The sequence below is a fragment of the Thamnophis elegans genome, chromosome Z, assembly GCF_009769535.1.
Source record: "Thamnophis elegans isolate rThaEle1 chromosome Z, rThaEle1.pri, whole genome shotgun sequence".
Taxonomy (NCBI): domain Eukaryota; kingdom Metazoa; phylum Chordata; class Lepidosauria; order Squamata; family Colubridae; genus Thamnophis; species Thamnophis elegans.
The window spans coordinates 4,298,979-4,320,382 of record NC_045558.1 but is presented as its reverse complement, the minus strand read 5'-3'; the positions used below and the strand labels follow the sequence as shown (position 1 = coordinate 4,320,382).

At 42.1% G+C, this 21,404-nt stretch overlaps 1 protein-coding gene across 1 annotated transcript in view; it reads right to left on the bottom strand.

Moving 5' to 3' along the window:
• Window positions 1-21,404, bottom strand: part of OBSCN (obscurin, cytoskeletal calmodulin and titin-interacting RhoGEF) — a 198,945-nt gene that overhangs the window by 105,432 nt on the left and 72,109 nt on the right. The window contains 13 exon segments of the mRNA XM_032234892.1: window positions 1,417-1,677; window positions 2,182-2,445; window positions 6,208-6,462; window positions 7,395-7,410; window positions 8,045-8,178; window positions 8,181-8,246; window positions 8,249-8,305; window positions 13,374-13,640; window positions 14,352-14,618; window positions 17,961-18,224; window positions 18,479-18,745; window positions 19,238-19,501; window positions 20,811-21,077. Of these exon segments, the coding sequence (XP_032090783.1) occupies window positions 1,417-1,677; window positions 2,182-2,445; window positions 6,208-6,462; window positions 7,395-7,410; window positions 8,045-8,178; window positions 8,181-8,246; window positions 8,249-8,305; window positions 13,374-13,640; window positions 14,352-14,618; window positions 17,961-18,224; window positions 18,479-18,745; window positions 19,238-19,501; window positions 20,811-21,077 (2,649 nt within the window).

Sequence of the window (21,404 nt, the reverse complement as noted above, 5' to 3'; positions counted from 1 at the left end):
CATTGACTTTTTTGGCACCTGGAACACACTGCTGGATCATTTTTAAGTAGTTGTCCTCTAGGACTCCAAGATCCCTCTTGCAGTTACTAATATTGAGTCAGATACCATCTATTCTATATCTGTGAATTTGGTTTTTCCTGCCTAAGTGTAAGACTTTACTTTTCTCACTACTGAATTGCTGTGTTCACGTTGATGAAGATCTTTCTGTCTGCTGGGAGGTTGACTATTCCTGCTAGCTTAGTGCCATCTACTATTTCGTTGAGATTCCGATCTTTCCCCTAATCCAAATCATTGATGAATATATTGAGCAGTACTGGGCCTAAGACAGAGCTTTGTGGTTCACCACTGCATACTTCCCTCCATGTAGATGCGCTTCCACTCAAGACCACACATTAAGTGAGGTTGGTCAGTCAGTTATGAATCCATCTGGTGGTGATGCTGTCTATCTCATATTTTTCTAGCTTATCAAGAAGTAGGTTGTGGTCTACTTTATCAAATGACTTACTATAGTCCAAGTAAATTATATTCTCAGCTTTTCAATGATCCACTAATTTTGTCAGATTGCCAAAGAATGCATTAAGGTTCGTCTGGCATGCTGTATTTTTGAAAAATCCATATTGTCTTAGAGTTATGACTTCGCGCTTGGTTCTGGGTATTTTCAGATTGCTTGCTTGCTTATTTTTTTTCCAGAATCAATACCTGGGAAGATCTTAGAAAAGATAATCAAGCAACTGATCTGTGAACATCCAGAGACAAGCAAAGTTATATCCGTAAGCCAACATGGATTTGTCAAAAGTGGATCGTGCCAATTTTATTGCATTCTTGGACAAAACTTTGTCCAAGAATGCAATAAAATTGCATTCTCTGCCAAATGCTGCATACTTAATGCAGGCAGTCCTCGATCCATGACCACAATTGGGCCCAAAATTTCTGTTGCTGAGACATTTGTTAAGTGAATTTTGCCCTATTTTATGATGTAACTTGTCATCGCTGTTAAGTGAACCACTGCAGTTGCTAAGTGATTTAAGACAATTGTTAAGTAAATCTGGCTTCCCCATTGACTTTGCTGGTCAGAAGATTGCAAAAGGGGACCACATGACCCTGGGACACTACAACCATCATAAATATGAGTCAGTTGTCAAGCGGCTGAATTTTGATCATGTGACCATGTGGATGTTGCATTGGTTGTGTGAAAAACTGTCAGTCACTTCTTTCAGTGCCACTGTAACTTTGAACAGTCACTCAATTAACTGTTGTAAGTTGAGGACTACCTGTACAAAAAAGCTAAGTGAAAAACACATGTGTATGTCAATAAACCCCTTAAAATATCTCTTTTTAGTTTCTCCTCTAACAGAAGCTGCTGAATTCTTTATCTATTTATTTATTTATCTATCAATAAATTTGTTCACGTTTTACCTTTAACTGTCAAAGCAGCTGAAGTTTTCTGGTCTCCACAAATACAGGTGTAACGTCCAGCGTCCTCAACTTCTAAACCACGGATCACCAACTTGGCGGCAGCTGCTTCTTGCGTGAATTGGTATTTGTCTCCTTTTAATTTGTTTCCGTCCTTCATCCATTCCACAGGAGCAGCTTTGGTGAGCTCACAATGCAATGTGGCTGTTTCATTTTCGGTGGCTGCCACATCCTTCAATTCCTGTTTGAATTGGGGAGGTAGGGCTGGAGGACATAAGAGGAGGGTGTGAAAATTGTCCAGGGGTAGATGGACTTTGGACAAAGTTTGGTCAGAGGTAGGGAAGAGGAGTCGGTGTGAGGACAAAATTGTGTGTGTCCTGCCTTTTCTTTTATATTTCTTTTCCTCCCTGCCTTTCTCACTTTTGTCCTTCCTTCCTTCCTTCCTTCCTTCCTTCCTTCCTTCCTTCCTTCCTCCCATCCTTTCTCCCATCCTTTCTCCCATCCTCCCTGTTCCTTTTCCTTCCTTGTTTCCTTCCTTCCTTGTTTCCTTCCTTCCTTCCTTCCTCCCATCCTCCCTGTCACTTTTCCTTCCTTGTTTCCTTCCTTCCTTGTTTCCTTCCTTCCTTCCTCCCATCCTCCCTGTCACTTTTCCTTCCTTGTTTCCTTCCTTCCTTCCAACTTTAAAAGACAAATCACAAGACATCGACAAACAAGACAAAAAGAAAAACCAGATCTGCCAAATGCAGAACTCAAGATAAATTGATTTACCACAGACTGCCAGAGCCGCAGTGGTTTTCTGGTCGCCGCAGACACAGGAGTATTCTCCAGCGTCTCCAAGATCAAGGTTATGGATCATACACTCTACCACAGGGCCTTCCTGCTTCAAGTTGTATTTGTCATTTGCTCGCAGTGTCTTGTGTTTCTTTTTCCACTCCACCGTAGCTGTTTTTGTCAGCTCACACCGGAGAGCAACAGTTCCACCTTCTGTAGCTTCTTGGTTTTCCAGACCTTTCTTGAACCTTGCAGGAATGGCTGGAAGGGTTCAGAAAGAAGAAAGCAGGTGAATACCCAGATGTTGAAGAAAAGGATCCGGTTGTGGGCCCCATATATCATTCTCCCCCTTTTCTTCCAAGCTCAACAGCAAGATCCATTAGCTTGATGTGTCTTCTAGAAAATCCCCAAGGAAGGTCCCCCCCAAATTTGTTACAGTAGTCCTCGACTTACAGTTTATTCAGTGACTGTTGTACAACGACACTGAAAAAAATTACTTAGACTGATTTTCACACATACAGGTGTTGAAGCAACCTAAGTTTCCAAGTTTAATAAAATTTGAATGCTGCCCACTCCCATTGGGACTCTGGGAGGCTCACAACAAGACAAAGAAACAATTAAAATTTAAAAATAGAAAATACAATATTCATTCCATCTAAGCGGAGCTGGATATCAATCAACAGCCCCAGGCCTGCCGGAACAGCCAGGTCTTGACAGCTTTACAGAAGGCCGGGAGAGTGGTAAGGGTCCGGATCTCTGCGGGTAGATCGTTCCACAGGGCCGGCGCAGCAACAGAGAAGGCCCTCTCCCGGGGAGCCACCAGACCGCATTGTCCAGTTGATGGCACCCGGAGGAGGCCCAACCTGTGCGATCTTGTTGGCCGTTGGGAGGTAAGTGGCAGGAGGCGGTCTCTCAGGTAGCCAGGTCCTAAACCATGTAGGGCTTTAAAAGTAACGACTAGCACCTTGAAGCGTATCCGGAGACCAATGGGGAGCCAGTGCAGCTTGCGGGGGATAGGTGTAACATGGGTGTATCTAGATATACCCCATATCGCTCGCGCGGCTGCGTTCTATACCAGCTGTAGTCTTCGAACACTCTTCAGGGGCAGCCCCATGTAGAGCGCATTACAGTAATGGCGTTACCTCATGGTCATGTGATTAAAATTCAGACTCTTGGCAACTGACATATATTGATGACCTGTGATGTGTCCCAGGATCATGTGATCTCTTTTTGCAAACTTCTGACAAAAAAAGTCAGATTCAGTTAAGAACCACATTACTAACTTAACAACTACAGTTATTCACTTAAAAATTGTGGCAAGAATGGTTGTAAATTGGAGTAAAATTCACTTTACAAATGTCTTGTTTAACAACGGAACTTTTGGGCTCAGTTCAGATTATAAATTGAGGACTACCTGTATTCTTTTATTCCGTCACAATTTGAAGCAGCAAGATAACTTAATATCTCTTTATTTATCCATAAGTAAGGAGAGGTGCCTCACATATTTAATGAATCACTTTTTATATGTAATCATCAACTTGCAACCTCAACTGAGCCCAAAATTTCTGTTACTAAGCAGGACAGTTGGAAAGTGAATTTTGCTCCATTTTACAACCTTTCTTGCCAAAGTTGTGAAGGGAATCACCTCAGTTGTTTAAGTTAGTAACACGTGTTAAGTGAATCTGGCTTCCCAGATGACTTGCTTGTCAGAAGGTCACAAAAGGTGACAATGCCACCGTCAGAAATATGAGTCAGTTGTCAACTGTCTGAATTTTGATCATGTGACCACAGGGATACTGCAGGGATACTGGTGTAAGTGAAAAACAGTAACAACCCCATTTTCAGTGATTGTTGTAACTGAAAACATTAAATGAATGTCGTTAAATGAATGGGTCGTAAGTCAAGGACTACCTATAATGAGGCACTTATATGTCGGCAGGTTACTAGAGTTCAAATCTTTGTACAATCCTTGTCTTCAGAGGGTTGAATTCAGCAGGTTGTGACCAGTTCTGGAGAACCAGTAGTGGACATTTTGAGTAGTTCAGAGAACCGGTAAATACTGCCTCTGGCTGGCCTCGCCCCCATCTATTCCTCTGCCTCCCGGGTCCCAGCTGATCAGGAGGGAAATGGGGATTTGCCATTTCTGCCACGCCCACCAAGCCATGTCCACAGAACCGGTGGTAAAAAAAAAATTTAACCGCAACACTGCTTGTCTTTAACAGGTTTGAAACAGTTCTTATCAGAATTCACGATTCCTCATAAGCGCCTACTGTGTTTCTTCAAAGAACTGGTAACATTAATCAAAGACAAAGTTACCGAAAACATTAATGAAAGTGGCCTCCCTCTCCAGTTCCCATCAGCTCCAGATTGTAAAATTGCATCAGACACAACCATCATTTGGAACTTCTAAGCAAATTCCTTCACCATTATCTACCTGGAGGATCCACAGCAAATGAATGAATGCTTATTTGTACTTTATATTTTGTGAAATATATTTCTTAGCTGTGGGGCCCTTGCTGCTCTCTGAGCTTGGTGGGTTTTTTGCAGATGTTTCATGACCTGACTAAGTAACATCATTGGTGCTAGAAGGGAGTGGGTCTAGTAAATCCCACTCCCTTCCTGAATTGATGACATTATGTAGTTAGATCATAAAATGTTTGCAAGAAAACCACCAAGTTCAAAGAGCACCACGGACTCTACTGTTCTTCTCCTCCTTCTCCTTCTCCCCCTTCTTCTTCTTCCTCCTCCTCTCAGCAAGCCCTATTTTGTTCTAGCAGTGATGTTACCTAGAAGAAATTTGCTTAGAAATTCTCCTTCTCTTTCCTCCCCTCCCTCCCCTCTCCTCTTCTCTGCAAACCCAACCCTTCTAGCACTGATGACATTACCTAGTTGGGTCATGAGACATTTGCAAGAAAACCACCAAGCTTAGAAAGCACCAAGAACTCCACAGTTCAACCCAGCAAATTTTTCTTCTATTGATCTTACTCAGCCTCCAAGGGCTGTAAAACTCTTTTGATTTCTTTCTTACATCCAAGATGATCAGATGAAACCTAGACCGCCTCCTGCCAATTACCTCCCAAAGACCAATTCGATCGCACAGGCTTGGCCTTCTCCGGGTTCCATCTGCCAGCCAATGCCGGCTGGCCGTGGCACGACAAAACCGCGCTCGACTAAAGCGCGCCCGATTAAACCGCGTCGCTGACGTCATCAACAGGGCGACAACAGCGAGCGCGGAGAAAGAAGGGCGCTTTAAATAGCGCTTTGAAAGCAAGCCGATTCAAGTTAAGGTAAGGGTTAGGTTTAGGGTTAGGTTTAGGGTTAGGTTAAGGGTTAGGATTAGGTTTAGCGTTAGGTTAAGGGTTAGGTTTAGGGTTAGGTTTAGGGTTAGGTTAAGGGTTAGGTTAAGGGTTAAGATTAGGTTTAGCGTTAGGTTAAGGGTTAGGTTTAGGGTTAGGTTTAGGGTTAGGTTAAGGGTTAGGTTTAGGGTTAGGTTTAGGATTAGGTTTAGGGGGGTTAGGTTTAGGTTTAGGGGTTAATTTTAGGTTTAACGTTTACAGCGTGCTTTTTTCTCTGCGCTGTTGTCACGCTGTGATGACGTCAGCTACGCGGTTTCGTCGAGCACCCTTTAGTCGAACGCGGTTTTGTGGTGGAACCCCGGCTGGCGACCCCCCGCGGAGAGCCTTCTCTGTTGCTGCTCCGGCCCTCTGGAACGAGCTCCCCGTGGAGATCCGGACCCTTACTACCCTCCCGGCCTTCCGTAAAGCTACTAAGTCCTGGCTGTTCCGGCAGGCTGGGGGCTGTTAAAGCACCCAGCCTTGTCTTAATTGTGACTATTGTGGATTTTAAAATTGTTTGTATTGTCTTATTTATCCCCTCCCCTGTTTATTGTGAGCCGCCCGGAGTCCTTCGGGAGTGGGCGGCATACAAAACCACTAAACCTAACCAAACCTAACCTAACCTAGATGTCCTCCTCACATTCCCTCTATTGGATCTGACTATGGGGAAACAAAACGTTTTATGTACCATTCACCCTTAAGAAAGCTGAAGTCTTCGAATCGCCAACGGTGCAAATGTAATCCCCAGTATCGGCTAGTTGCAAGCAGTGGACCACCAGTTCAGCAACAGCACCTTCCAGTTTCATTTCATATTTGTTGCTGGGCTTCAGAACCTCAGTGCCCTTCCACCACTTCACAAGGGCAGGAGTTTTGGTCAGCTCACACCGCAGTGTGGCAACCCCATCTTCAGCAGCTTCGAGATTCTTCAAGTCGACTTTGAAACCTGGAGGTAAGGCTGGAGAGGGTAAAAATAGGACATTTGAGGTCATTCATCATCACAGCTGGGAATAAAGCCATGAGATGCCTCTTAAGGGTTATGTATAGACTCACGGGTAGTCCTCAACATACCACCACAATGAAGCCCCAAAATTTCTGTTGCTAACCAAGGCAGATATTGTGAGTTCTGCCCCATTTGGTGACCATTTTTGCTGTAGTTGTTAAGTGAATCCCTGCAGTTGTTGAACTAGTGACACAGTTGCTAAGTGAATCTGGCTTCCCCATTGTTACAAGGTCTCAAAAAATGATAACATGACCCCAAGACACTGAAACCGTCATAAATATGAACCAGTTGCCAAGCATTTGGATTTTGATCATGTGACCATTGGAATTCTGCAACTGTCGTAAGTGTGGGAAATGGTCATATATCATTTTTTTTCAGAGCTGCTGTAATTTTGAATAATCGCTAAACAAATTGTTATAATTGAGGACTATGTGTAGTCTCCTAATCCACACTCCAAAAGCAGATAGAAATTTTCTATGCTTTAGCAGCAAAATGGTACAATTAAATGGACTAGATCAATATTTCTCAACTTTGGAAAGTTTAAGATGGGTGAAACTGAGCTCCCAGAATTCCCCGGGGGGGATGTTGGACTAGATAATGTTAATAGTCCTCCTACAACTCTAAGTTTCCAACTGAAAATTAAAAGAATAGGAGCTCAAGTTGTAACAGAAAGCGATAGATGTAGAAGCTGGAGAAAAAAAAACCCACTCAAATTGTGGATTGTTTCCAAAAGTGACTTAAACTCTAAAGAGATACCCAAAATTATAGGGTCCTTGGTGCTTTTTTTGCAGCCGTTTCACGACTCAACTAGGTAATATCATCAGTCCTAGCACTGATCACTTATCACTCATCATTAGCACTGATGATTTACCTACCTGTGTCATGAAATGGCTGCAAGAAACAACCCAGCTCAGAGAGCAATAGGAACCCCATAGACTTCCTCCTCTTCCTCTTTTTTTCCCTTTTTCTCCTCCTCCTCTCCACACCTTCATCCCTTCTAACACTGATGGTGTTACCTAGCTGTGTCATGGAACACCTTCAAAAAGCCATCAAGTTCAAAAAGCACCAAGGAACCTCACCCCTGTATACCACCCTCTGCGTACCCCCATCCCTTCTAGCACTGATGGTATTCCCTAGTTGGGTCATGAAACGTCTGCAAGAAAACCACTAAGCCACGGGTGTCAAACTTGCTGTGTCACGTTGCCATCATGTGATGTATCATGACATTTCCCCCCTTTGTGGAGCTAGGGGTGGGCGTGACCTGCGCATGACGCATCTGGCCCATGGGCTGCCAGTGACACTCCTGCACTAAACTCAAGAGTATCAAGGACCCACTGTATCATTGTCCTCCTTCTCCTCTCCACTTCCTCCTCCTCTCCACAAGCCCCAATTCCCTCCACCACTGATAACAGTTCCTAGCTCAGCAGGCACCAAGGACCCCACAATTCATCCCTAAGCTACAGATATTCTCAAAGAATATTACCAACACCTCCTTTTAATCAGAAGAGAGAGGTGTTATATTTACCTGCACTGTGACAGAAGCCGATGTGGTTTGATCTTCACAAATGCAGGAATATTCTCCTGCATCCTCTTCGGTCACGTCCTGGATTGTGAGTTCTGCAACGTTTTCCTTTCTGTTTGATTTGTATTTTGCACTCGCTGGAGCACCTGTGCGTCTTTTCTCCAATCCACCACAGCAGTTTTATTTAATGCACAATGCAGAACGCCGTTCTTCCTTCCAATACCTCTTGGCTTTTGAGTTCTTCTTGGAAACGCACGGGTAGAGCTGTGGAGCATAACACCGACAGAGTGTGGGTCGTTTTAAATTTCAGATTTTGAGATTTCCAGCAAGGTAGCTTTTCCAAGAACGCAACTTGAAAGGGACTCAACCATGAGCATCTGAAGGTTGGGATTGTGACACAATTTGCATAACAAGTTATCACTTGTATGGACATCATCACTTCTATTTGCATGATGATATCATGGTGTAAATAATGACGACGTCATTGTACAAATGCAAATGCAAAAGAGCCAAGGTGGGGCAGTGGTTAAATGCAGCACTGCAGGCTACTTCAGCTGACTGCAGTCCTGCATTTCGGCTGTTCAAATCTCACCGGCTCAGGGTTGACTCAGCCTTCCATCCTTCCGAGGTGGGTAAAATGAGGACCCGGATTATTGTTGGGGGCAATAGACTGACTCTGTAAACCGCTTAGAGAGGGCTGAAAGCCCTATGAAGCGGTATATAAGTCCAACTGCTAATTTGCAATTTGAAACTGGTCGTCCTAATGTCCTATGCTAAAAATCAACAACTTCTATTGTTTTTATTGTTATTATAGTTTCAGAATGGTTTTGGTGTTTTAGTCAGGGGTGTGCTGCGTGTGCATGCGCCCTTGATGCGCACTATGGGCACATGCGCAGTACTAAAAATGCTTCTGCATTTGCATGGAAGCAAAAAGCAAGATGGCAGAGAGAATCGGTTCAGGGGGCGTGGCACGCCGAGTTACTTCCTACTCAGCTGAACCGGTCCAAACTGGTAGGAACCCACCTCTGGTTTTAATCATATTATATTTTTTGAATGGAAGGAAGGAAGGAAGGAAGGAAGGAAGGAAGGAAGGAAGGAAGGAAGGAAGGAAGGAAGGAAGGAAGGAAGGAAGGAAGGAAGGAAGGAAGGAATATCCAGGTCCTGGTCCAAGCTGGGAGAAGGGCACTGGAGACAAAATGGAGGCTGGAGGCTGATTGGAAAGAGGTGAATGGTGAAGCAGAACCATCAAGTACATGGTTCTGGGTAGCTAACTACACAGAGTTGAGAGTTGGGGGTATATATACCCACTCTTGGACTTTGCACTTGAACTTCCTGTTCCTGTGCAAGAACAGTATTTAATTGGGTTGTTGTCAGATACCCATAGGGCCATGTCCAATCCTAGGGGTTTGTCTGAGCTTAATTTTGGTTGAAGCTTGGACTTCTGATTGCAATGTCCTTAGGGAGATGTCCAATGTAGTGAGCTCTGCTGCTAGTGGGTTAATCCTATTATGTCCGGGAGGATCATGTCTTAGTCCCTTCACCCTGGAGCCATTGTTTTATAGAAGGCTGGCCTAATCTTTCTCAATGGGCACAAAAATCTGTTGTGGGGGTGGGTGGGATACTGAGTCTGCTTTTTGCCTTTTAAGAAAAAAAAACATGTTTCTGCACTTCTCATTTCGGGAAATACAGTATAATATTCTGCCTTTTAAATATTCCTCAAAATATTTCATTCTTCTAGGACAGTGTTTCTCAACCTTGGCGACTTTAAGTCCCGTGGACGTCAACTCCCAGAATCCCCAGCCAGCAGAGCTGGCTGGGGAATTCCGGGAGTTGAAGTCCATAGGACTTAAAGTCGCTAAGGTCGAGACACACTGTTCTAGGAGGGGTGGGTGTGCTAACTTTTTACAGAAGGGAAGGAAAAAATGACAGAGAGGATAAACAGGGAGGAAGCAGGGAGGGGGAAAGGAATGGCTGCACCTCTACGGATATTGGATGGATGGATGGATGGATGGATAGGATGGATGGATGGATGGATGGATGGAGGATGGATGGATGGATAAATAAATAAATAAATAAAATAATAAATAAATAATAAATAAATAAATAAATAAATAAATAATAAATAAATAAATAAAATCCAAAAATCACATTTTCAGCTAAGAGGTCACCTTCTTATTTTAAAGATCAAATAAATTTAAACTTTCCAATGAATATAGCAAAACACAATAGCCATATTCTGCTTTTTTACAACATTTGGATTTCATCACAAATTAGACAGGAAAAGAAAACATTTTTTTTCTAAAGTATTATTCCTCCAGTTAGCAGAATTTACATTTTTTGCTTGTTTTACCAAATGCTTTTCACAATGTGGTTTTTTATAAAGCAGACAGGAAAGGCGTAAGCATTTTTCTCTGCACATATAACACAGTTGGAACTAGCCCACTAAATGGGTCCAGAAATAGATATTTATGCAAGCAACAACAGTACAGAAACAATTCAAAAATCAGAAGTTCAGGAAGGGAAATAAAATACTTCCAAAATAGGACATAAAAATAGCATTTCAATGGGTCCTGTGGGAAAAAAAATCTTTAAGGAGAAGATAAAAGAATGCAACAAATGGCTGATAAAATAGAATTTTAAAAAAGGAAGAAAAGAAAGTTGCTTGGATACCTTTAAAAAACAAAGAATTGGATTAAAATATCTTAAAAGGAGCAAATGTAGAGATGCAATGCAAAATATCCTTTGGAATTGACTCAAATTCTGGACTAAGATGAAAGTTTAACATGGAATTTGCAATATTAAATTTTGCAGTATTCAGTTTCAGAATTTGGACTTATTGGAAAGGAAGGTGTAGGGTTAAAATATTGTATTAGGAGACCCAACTTCATGTCCTCCTTTAGCCACAAAGATCATTCTGGAATTCTCCAAAAGAGCCGAGGTGGTGCAGTGGTTAAATGCAGCACTGCAGGCTACTTCAGCTGACTGCAGTTCTGCAGTTCGGCTATTCAAATCTCACCGGCTCAGGGTTGACTCAGCCTTCCATCCTTCCGAGGTGGGTAAAATGAGGACCCGGATTGTTGTTGGGAGCGATATGCTGACTCTGTAAACCGCTTAGAGAGGGCTGAAAGCCCTATGAAGCGGTATATAAGTCTAACTGCTATTGCTATTGCTAAAAGGGAGAGAAGGTAGGATATAACACCAATCAATCAATCAATCAATCAATCATGATTCATTTCTAAAATGTTAACATTCTTCTTAAAATGCCGGGCACAGAAATGAGTGTATGGGTCTGCCCAACTAGAAAAGAATAGCATTTTATAAACTAATGTTAAAATGCATTTAGAACTGAAAAATCAACATATTTTTGAAAGGTGCCAAATTTTTAAAAAAGAATATATATTCATTGCAAGAGATGTCTTACTTCTAATATAATAATTCTATGACAACTGCTTTGATTCAGAAGACATTAATAGGAGAGCCAGTAGGTGTAGTGATTAAGGTGCTGGATAAAACAAAGAGATGGCAATTCTAGTCTCGCTTTAAGGCATGAAAGCCAACTAGCTGACTTTGGGCCAATCACCAGGAGATGGTGAGCTGTAGTTCTCCCCTTAGGCACAAAAACCGACTGGGTAACTTGGGTCAAATCATTAAGGGATGGTGAGTTCTAGTTCCGTCTTAGGTATGAAAGCCAACTAAGTGACTTTCTCTCTCTCTCTCTCTCTCTCTCTCATCTCTCTCTCTCTCTCTCTCTCTCTATCTCTCTCTCTCTCTCTCTCTCTCCAAGCTCTCTCTCTCCTCTCTCTCAGCCAACCTCACAGGGTTGTTGTTGTGGGAAAACAGGAGCAGGGTGGAGTATTATTAGGTATGCTTGCCACCTTGCTTACTTATAAAATAATAACGGTGGAATAAAAATGTAATAAATAAATAAACTAAATGTAGAACACAATCAAAGAAATGCTTCAAAAATGCAGAATTAATTCTAGGCATTGTAGACTAAGGGATAAGAAAGAAGATAACTGAAAGAAATAGTTTTAGGGAGTTGGACTATTTTGTTAAGGGACTATGATTTTTGCCCTGAAGAAATTAACATCTCTGTGTCAAAAAGCAGAAAAATTATCTGTGAGAATCCACAGAATTATATAATCAAGGAATCTTAGCATGTTGTGATTACTTATTAGCAAAGATTGCATATTGTTATCTGAGAGAAGGAGAAAAGAGATCACACTGGAGTTTTGGATAATCAAGAAGATTTTTGTCTAGAGAAAAATATTTTAATGAAGATTTGCAGAAGATATTAAGAGGAGAAATGGTAGCATAACCTTAGGAAATTGTAAAAAAGAATTTTGTGGTATGTGAAAAAATAAAAGTTGTCTCCTGATGAGCTATTTTCAAAGGCCAACATTGTGGGAGATACTTTCAACCCGTAAAAATCTGCCTTTATGAACTGAAAGGTTTAGGTTAGGTTTAGGTTTAGGTTTATTCGGTTTGTATGCCGCCCTATTCCCGGAAGACTCAGGGCGGCTAACAATCAGAAGGGGAAGGGGTACAAAAAGAAACAAAAAGACAAACAATTTAAAAATACAGCAACAGTCATAACCTCGGAAGGGGCTGGAAAATTCAACAGCCCCAGGCCTGCCGGAACAGCCAGGTCTTAGTCGCTTTGCGGAAAGCCGGAAGGGTGGTAAGGGTCCCGATCTCAACGGGGAGATCATTCCAGAGGGCCGGAGCAGCCACAGAGAAGGCCCTCCCCCGGGGGGTTGCCAGCCAGCACTGGCCGGCAGATGGAATTCGGAGGAGGCCTAACCTGTGGGATCTAATAGGTCTTTGGGAGGTAATTGGCAGGAGGTGGTCTCTCAAGTACCCAGGTCCGATGCCATGTAGCCATGAAAGTATTGTGCAGCTAGGATTTCCAACATGGATATGGAGTTTTCTCTTTGCAAAGTAAGTACCCATCATAAAATCAAGAACACAGAGTCTGAAGAAGTTGTTAAGTAGGTAAGATGGTCCAGATGTGATGGGACCAAAACTTGCCTAGGAATTTTGGGACTGTAGCTCAGCTCTTCTGGAGAACATCATGTTGGAGAACATCATGGGGCAATGCTTAATTCTAAGGGTCTTCTGAAGGCCTCAAGCAGAAAATTCAAACCCTGATGAGAACTGACATTGCCAAAATAGTTGTAACCACAATCGGCCAAGTTGTCAGACTCTTGTTAATTTTGGATACAAACAGGGTTACTTGACCAAGTGACCAACATGGAGACAAGACATTGAGACAACACAATGCAAATCACACAAGATGATTAATACAAGAGACTATGGAACAACTGATTACCATGAACGGTCAAGACTGCTGTGGTCTTCTGATCTCCACACAAACAGGAGTAATCTCCCGAGTCTACCACCTTCAGACCTCGAATCAACAACTCAGCAACAGGACCTTCCTGCCTCATTCTGTATTTATCGCTTGGCTTTAGCGTTTGTGATCCTTTCTTCCACTGTACCTCAGCCCCAGCTTTAGACATCTCACAATGGAGAGTAGTGGTGGCATCTTCAACAGCTTCCCGGTTCTTCAGCCCTTCTTTGAAAAGAACGGGCAGAGCTGAGAAGGTGGCAACAAGGACAGAGTTGAAAGGTAAGCATGGAGGACAAAGAGATGGAAACCACAGGACATCATACTGTACAAGCATGGAAGTCCTACCACTCAAACACAACAAAACAAGAACTTATGGATTGAGAGAACATGGTGTGCTAGACATTTTTGTAAAATTATTGTCTAGTGGGATGCTTTTCAGGGACACACTGGGAAGACAAATAATGGTGTGATGTTTAAAGCATATGGACATTTCTGACATTCCACGTTTACCCAAGAAAGATTCTGTCCCTGATTCCTTGAGGGCCTTCTTTACTCCACCAATAACCATAACAACTCTTGAGTTCCAAGCATTGGAAAAGTGGTTGAACATACATATTTCGGTCTCTCCCATAACTGAAGCCCTTTTGAAGGGCCTGAATTGAGGGAAGTTCTTATGAACACTACGACAGTCCCAACTCTCAACAAGAAAAATCTTAAATGTTTGGACATCTTCAGAAAGGTGGATTTTTTAATTAAAAGATTGAAATGTGGTTGATGAACTAAGCTTTGGTGATATCTACATAAGCTGGGTGATTCTAAGACAGTTGATGAAAGATTGTCAGCATACATAATCTGGCACAAAGATCAGGACTTTAGGAGAAACTAAAAGACTGAGAAAGACCAAGAGATCAAAGGAACCAATAGAAGAAATATATATACGGAGAGATAAAAGTTTACCCTTGATTTCTAAAGTTGCTGTGGTTTGCTCTTCTCCAGATATACAAGCATAGATTCCAGAATCTGTTACTTCCAAGTTCTGGATTACCAATTCAGCAATTTTTCCTTCTTGTTTCATTTTATACTTGCTTCCTGACTTAAGGATCTTGTGTCCTTTCTTCCATTCTATAGGAGCAGAGATTTTGTTCAGCTCACACTGGAAAGTAGCATCTTTCCCTTCCATAGCTTCTTCGTCCTTTAAGGATTTGGTGAAAATGACCGGCAGGGCTGAAGAATGAAGAATGATAGGACAGAAGTCCATCAGGGTTAGCTGGGAGCGCCAACAACTCCTTCCTTAGCAAATAATTGGGTAAATTAATCACGAAGCATAATTCAATCTAATCATTGACCTTAATGGGTTACTGTATGATGTCTGTCGAATCCCTGCTGATTCCCATCTTGTCAGAAATTACCCTCCAATTTATGGAATTTGTTATCTGGAATTCTTGCAAGTGTGGCTTGACTTTATCGTTTGATGTAAAAATTGGAGTGGACAATAGAAGGTGTATTGGTCTTGAGAATACAGGTAATCCTAAATTTACAACCACATTTCAGTCCAAACTTTGCTGCTGAGTTGTTCATTGAGTTTCTCCCCATTTGTTGACTTTTGTTGCCACAGTTGTTATATGAATCTGGCTTCCCCGTTGACTTTGGTTGTCAAAAGATCGCAAAGGAGGATCACACCACTCCGGGACACTGAAATGTCATAAATATGTACCAATCCAAATTTTTATCATGTGACCATGGACATGCTGCAATGGCCATAAATGTGAAACATGACCTTTAGTCAGTTTTTTCAGGGTCTTGCAACTCTGGTCACTAAATGAATGGTTGTAAGTCAAGGACTACCTGTACCAATGATCATATGGATTCCAATGCATAGAATGAATTAAGGAGAGTGAGGGCTGATGGTTGGACTAGATCAAGCTTTCCTAACCTTGGCAATTTCCAGCAGTGTGGACTTCAACTTCCAGAATTCCACAGCCAGCAGGTGCGTTGATGAGAATTCTGGGACTTGAAATGCACACACTTAAAAAATTTCCAAGGTTGGGAAACACTAGATAAGACCACTGAGATAGGACTAATTTTTTAGCTAGAATGTCTGTATAAATAATATGTGGTTCTTTAAAAAAAAAGTAGACATTTGTCTGCAGTTTCAAAAAGACTGCATAGACAGAATGCCTTTAATTGCATCAGCCCTAATTTCAGTTAAACAGCTTTATGCTCATGTAGAACATAAACATAGAATCATAGAGTTGGATGGGGCCTATGAGGTCATCTAGCTCAAACCCCTGCTCAACCAGGAGAGCCTATATCGTTCTGAACAATGCTGTCCAATCTCTTCTTGAAAAACCTCAAGTGATATAGCACCCACAATTTTGGAATTCCACTGATTAATTGTTCTCACTATCAGGAAATTTCCTCTTAGTTCCAGGTTGGAGTTCTCCTTGATTAGTTTCCACCCATTGCTTCGTCCTGCCCTCGGGTGCTTTGGAGAATAGCTTGACTCCCTCTTCTTTGGGGCAGCCCCTGAGATATTGGAAGACTTCGATCATGTCTCCCCTGGTCCTTATTTTCATTTAACTAGACATATCCAATTCCAGCAAACTGGAATAGCCTTCAGCCCCCTCATCATCCTTGTTGCTCTTCTCTGCACTCTTTTCAGCATCTTTTTTACATCGTGGTAACCAAAATGGATACAAATACTCCAAATGAGGTCTTACCAAGGCCTTATAAAGTAGTATTGACACTCCATGTGATCTTGATTCCATCCTTCTGTTAATGCAGCCAAGGACTGGATTAGTTTTTTGCCAGCTGCCACACACTGCTGGCTCGTATCTAAATGGCGGTCTACTAGGACATCTATTGCTCAAAGAGTTTAACACTTTGAAACTATTAACAATGTCATTAACAGGGATTAATAGAACATTATGCAATGTTCTATTGAATGTTGTGTTGTTTGTGTTATTTTTATTTTTTTCTCCCTGTTGTTACATTTTTATAGGTAGAAATCTAGGAGGATCCAGCAACATTAAAGCTGGATAACTACCTACATAGATTCATAAATCAGGTGCAGATATGTCTTCATATCAGAGGTGGGTTCCTACCAGTCCGCACCTATTCGGTAGAACCGGTTCGTCAAATCTACCAAACCAGTTAGAAGAGGTTCCACCAGTGGATCCGGAAAGCAGGCCACACCTACAGAAGAGGTTCCAAAATTTTTTGAAACCCACCACTGCTTCATATCCACTAACATATCTACTAAGCTTGTAGCTGAATTTAGATTCAGGTCCCTATTCCAACATATTATTCATCACACTAAACTTTGGAAGTTGCAACAAGGAGAAATGCCTTATTTAGGTCATCTAACATGGAACTAAGACTATTCAACTGAAGTTATCTTGGATGGGAGTTAAGAGCTCTAGCATCCAACAAAATAACCTCTATTCCTTGAAAATGATGTAGATAGAAACTCCTCAACATGGTATACCCCTCAAAGTAGGAGGGGTGAGATTAGGAAGAAGAGGATGAATACAAAATATGATTTTTCAAATTTATGAAAGATGCTGTAATGGCAAAGTGTAGAATCAGGTTTTTCTTGTTTCTCAAATGCACTAGGTATGGAGAAAACAAGAAGAGAGCATGAAGTTGGCAAAAGCGTCATTGCAATCCTGGGCTGCATCAACAGAGGGATGGAATCAAGATCATGTTAAGTGTTAACAACACTTCATAATATCTTATTAAAACCACACTTAGAATATTACATCCAGTTTTGGTCACCATGATACTAAAAAGATGTTGAGACTTTAGAAAAAGTGCAAAGAAGAGCAACTAAGATGACTAGGGGACTGGAGGCTAAAACACTTGCAGGAATTTGGTATAGCTAGTCTAGTGAAAGGAAGGACTAGGGGCAACATGATAGCAGACTTCCAATATCTAAGGTGTTGTCACAAAGAAGAGGGGGGCAAACTTATCCCCCAAGATATCTGACAGCCAGACAAGAAGTAATGGGTGCAAGATTATCAAAGAGAGAACCAATCTAGAACTAAGGAGAAATTTCCTAAGAGCAAGAAGAATTAATCAGCGGAACATCATCTTGCCTCCAGATGTTGTGGGTGCTCTATCACTGGAGGCTTTCAAGAAGAGACTGGACGGCCATTTCTCTGAAATGGTATAGGGTTTCCTGCCTGAGCACTGGGTTGGACTAGAAGACCTCAAAAATCCCTTCAAACTCTGTTATTCTGCATTCTGAATTGCTCTGCTGATTTCCTGGAGAAGTTTAAAGAAGGTCTTCTCTTTGTGGCTCCTACAAATTTTTTGATGTCCCCAAAGGAATGCTGAGGAAGAGGTGTTTTGACCTCTATCTTTGGAAATCGAAAGATTTTAAAGACTTAAGACACCCTTTATGAGACTGCAAGATTGATGGTGACAAGTCAAAGATTGGTTTAAGAAGAAGAAGCAAGTTAGATGCAGAAAGATAAGGTGTGATGCTGAGCTTCATTGGAGAACACTAGAAAACATAGGACTTTAAGATACAATGATTTAAGGGTGATATGTATACTTTTTTACCATTTATGGTCAATTTAGCTGTAGTCCTCTGGGCTCCACATTTGCAAGTATAATCTCCAGAATCGGTGACGTCCAATCCTTGGATCACCAGTTCAACACAAGAACCTTCCTGTTTTAATTGGAATTTTCTATCCGGTTTCAGCAGCTTAGATCCCTTGTACCATTCCACAATTGCTGCTTTATTCAGCTTACACTGAAAAGTGGCTGATTCCCCTTCGGTCACTTCCTTGTTTTTTAGTTCTTCTTGGAAAAACACAGGCAGCGCTGAAGGACGCAACATGGAGAAAGACAGGATCAAATTATTGAATGAATTAGATCTCAATGGGTAAAATCCTTGCAACGTTTGAAACATACTGTGAGAAAATCAGGAAACTAAAACAAAGTTTATGAAACTTTGGAGAAGACCCTGCTTATGAAACTACATTAAACGTGATCGCATTTCCGGTGATTGATGAAAGAACTTAACTATCAGGAGCAACCAAGAAACCCGAAGAAGATCAGTTGCAAAGACTTATTACCATTCACTTTCAAAGTTGCTTTGGTCTTCTGGTCCCCACACATGCAAGTGTAACTTCCAGCATCTGGGACTTCCAGATCTTGGATGGACAGCTCAGCAAAGCGTCCTTCTAACCTCATTTGGTACTTCTCACTCGGTTTCAGTACTTTTTCATCCTTCAGCCACACGACCAAATCCACAGCTTTGGTCAACTCGCAATGCAGAGTGGCGGTTCCACTTTCGGTCACCTCCTGGTTTTTCAGTTGAGTTTTGAATTGTGCAGCCACGGCTGAGGGACACAGGAAGATAACCACATCAACAGAAACAAGTTATGGGGAAAACTATCTCTCACACACGTGATGTTCAAGAGTGACATCCATGGACTATCATCTTCTGCGTTCTCAACAATTGCAACCCATTCCAACTTTGGAAGGTGGTTCCCAAAGTAGACTTCCCCTAAGGTTGAAAGCTGAATGCTCTCAAGACAGAATTATTTGGAGAAACAGGATTCAGCCTTTCTTAAAGCAGACACAAGGGCTGTTTTCATCTGCTCTACTAATGCCAATCCTCAGAAACCATTTGCAAAGCACCATTTCCTGTCAAGCTAAAAAGGAAAGCAGACATCTTGAGACCAGAAGGATGCAGAAGGCCAAGGCAAGAGAGAGTAGACCAGATGGTCAAAGGGTAGAAATATTGAAAGGGTATAAATATTGGGGAGGGGGTTGTTTAGGAATACCTCCACAAGATAAGCAAAGCTGCGCTTTGATTTGGCATTTTTTACCATTCACGGTTAAGACTGCAGTCGTCTGTTGGTCTCCAGAAATGCAGGTATAATCTCCAGCATCTTTCAGGTCCAGATCATGGATTGTCAACTCAACGATGGCACCTTCTTTCTTCATTCGGTATTTGCTGCCTGGCCGTAAAGTTTTTTGTCCTTTCACCCACTCCACCGGAGCGGGTTTATTTAACTCACAGCGGAGGGTAGCTGCTCCGCCTTCCAGAGCTTCAGCCTTCTTCAGCTTTTCTTTAAAACTGACGGGCGTAGCTAGAGGATGAAGGGTTAGAGACAGAGAAATGGAGTGCGTGCAAAAACACAAGAAGTTCACTTGCAAAATATTAGAGTCAAGTTATATTATAAATGAGATCAAATCAGAAAATATATCAAACGTAAAGAAAGCGAGTAAGAGCTTTGATTGCACCCATGTGACCACCCCCTTTAATTACACCTGTTTCTAGCCCCAGAACACAAACAGATAGCCATGAGGAGCTGTTAAGACAATGCAGGGTGGCAGGGAGATCTTTTTGAAGCAACTGACTTAAAGAAGAAAGCAAGATCCCTTTAATTTGACTGTGTGGAGAAAGAGAGGGGGGGAGAGAGGGAGGGAAAGAAAGAGAAAGAGAAAAGTGATAGATGGATAGATGGATGGGTGAGTGGGTGATGGACAGATGATAGGAGAGAGAGAGAGGCAGGGAGAGAGAGAGAAGATATAATGACATTTGTGAATGAAACATGAGGGAAAGATATCTCGAGATAAAGGGGCATGGGAAGCATTACAGAAGGGACCTCCCCAGTTTTCCAGGTGGGGAGAAATATTTTCAGGTTTGTAAAATTCTGTTCATGTAAGCTGCCTTTTCAAGAAGCAACAGGGCTTCCTTGTTTATCTTTGAAAACATTTTGCTTCTCATCCAAGAAGCTTCTTCAGTTCTGACTGAATTGTGGAAGATGGAAGGATTTATACAGGTAGTCCTCGACTTACAACAGTTCATTTAGTGACCATTCAAAGTTACAATGGCACTGAAAAAAGTGACATGGCTATTTTTCACATTTGCAACCTCTGAAGCATCCCCATGGTTCGTGTGATCAAAATTCAGATGCTTGGCAACTGGTTCATAGTTATAACCGTCACTGTGTCCCAAGGGCATGTGATCCTCTTTGGCAACCTTCCGACAAGCAAAATCAATGGGGAAGCTAGATTCACTTAACAGACAAGTTACTTACTTATCAACTACAGTGATCCACTTAACAACTATAGTAAGAAGGGTCATAAAATGGGGCAAAACTCACTTAACAAATGTCTCAGTTAATAACAGAAATTTATGACAATTGGGGTCATAAATCGAGGATTTATGCACTAATGACCAGATGACTGCAAGGAATATAAATCCTTCCATCCTCCACCATTCAGTCAAAACTGAAGAAGCGTCTTGAATGTCAAGGAAAAACAAGGCCCAGTTTCCTTTTGAAAATGCACCTTTGGGATAACCGTGACCTGGGTGAACTGAGAATCCCCACAGACATTTAGACATGGAAAAGGCAAGAGAAGATGAGGAATACATCCACCATCTTTCCCTACCGTGGACTTTGATCTGAGCTGTGCTCTGCTTCTCTCCCACATCACAAGTATATTTTCCTGCATCCTCTGGTTGCGCGTGGTGAATCAGCAGCTCAGCCACACAGCCGTCCTGCTTCATCTCGTACTTCTCGCTCGCCCGAAGGAGAGTTGCACCTTTCTTCCATGCCACTGTGACCCCTGGCGCGGCGAGGGTGCAGCGCAAAGCGACCGTCTCACCCTCTTTCTTTTCCACATCCTTAAGCTCTTCCTTAAAAACAGCAGGGGCTGCTACAAGGCACGATCGGGATAAGGGGGACAAAGTAAGGTTTTGGAGGAAAACTTGCACATGAGCTGATATGGCAACAGGAAGCAAATTGGGTTGTATGCGGAAACATGGCCCACTCAGTTTGGGCAGCAGCAGAGGGCAATAAATAAATCTTCTAAATAAATAAAGCACCTAGCACTGAGAAAAGAAAACAACCAAGTTCAAAAAGCACCAAGGACCTTCTTGTCCTCCATCTCCTCTTCTTCCTCTGCATAACCCTCCATCCCTTCCAGGACTGATGAAGTTACCTAACTGGGTCATGAGATGTCTGAAAGAAAACAGCCAACTTC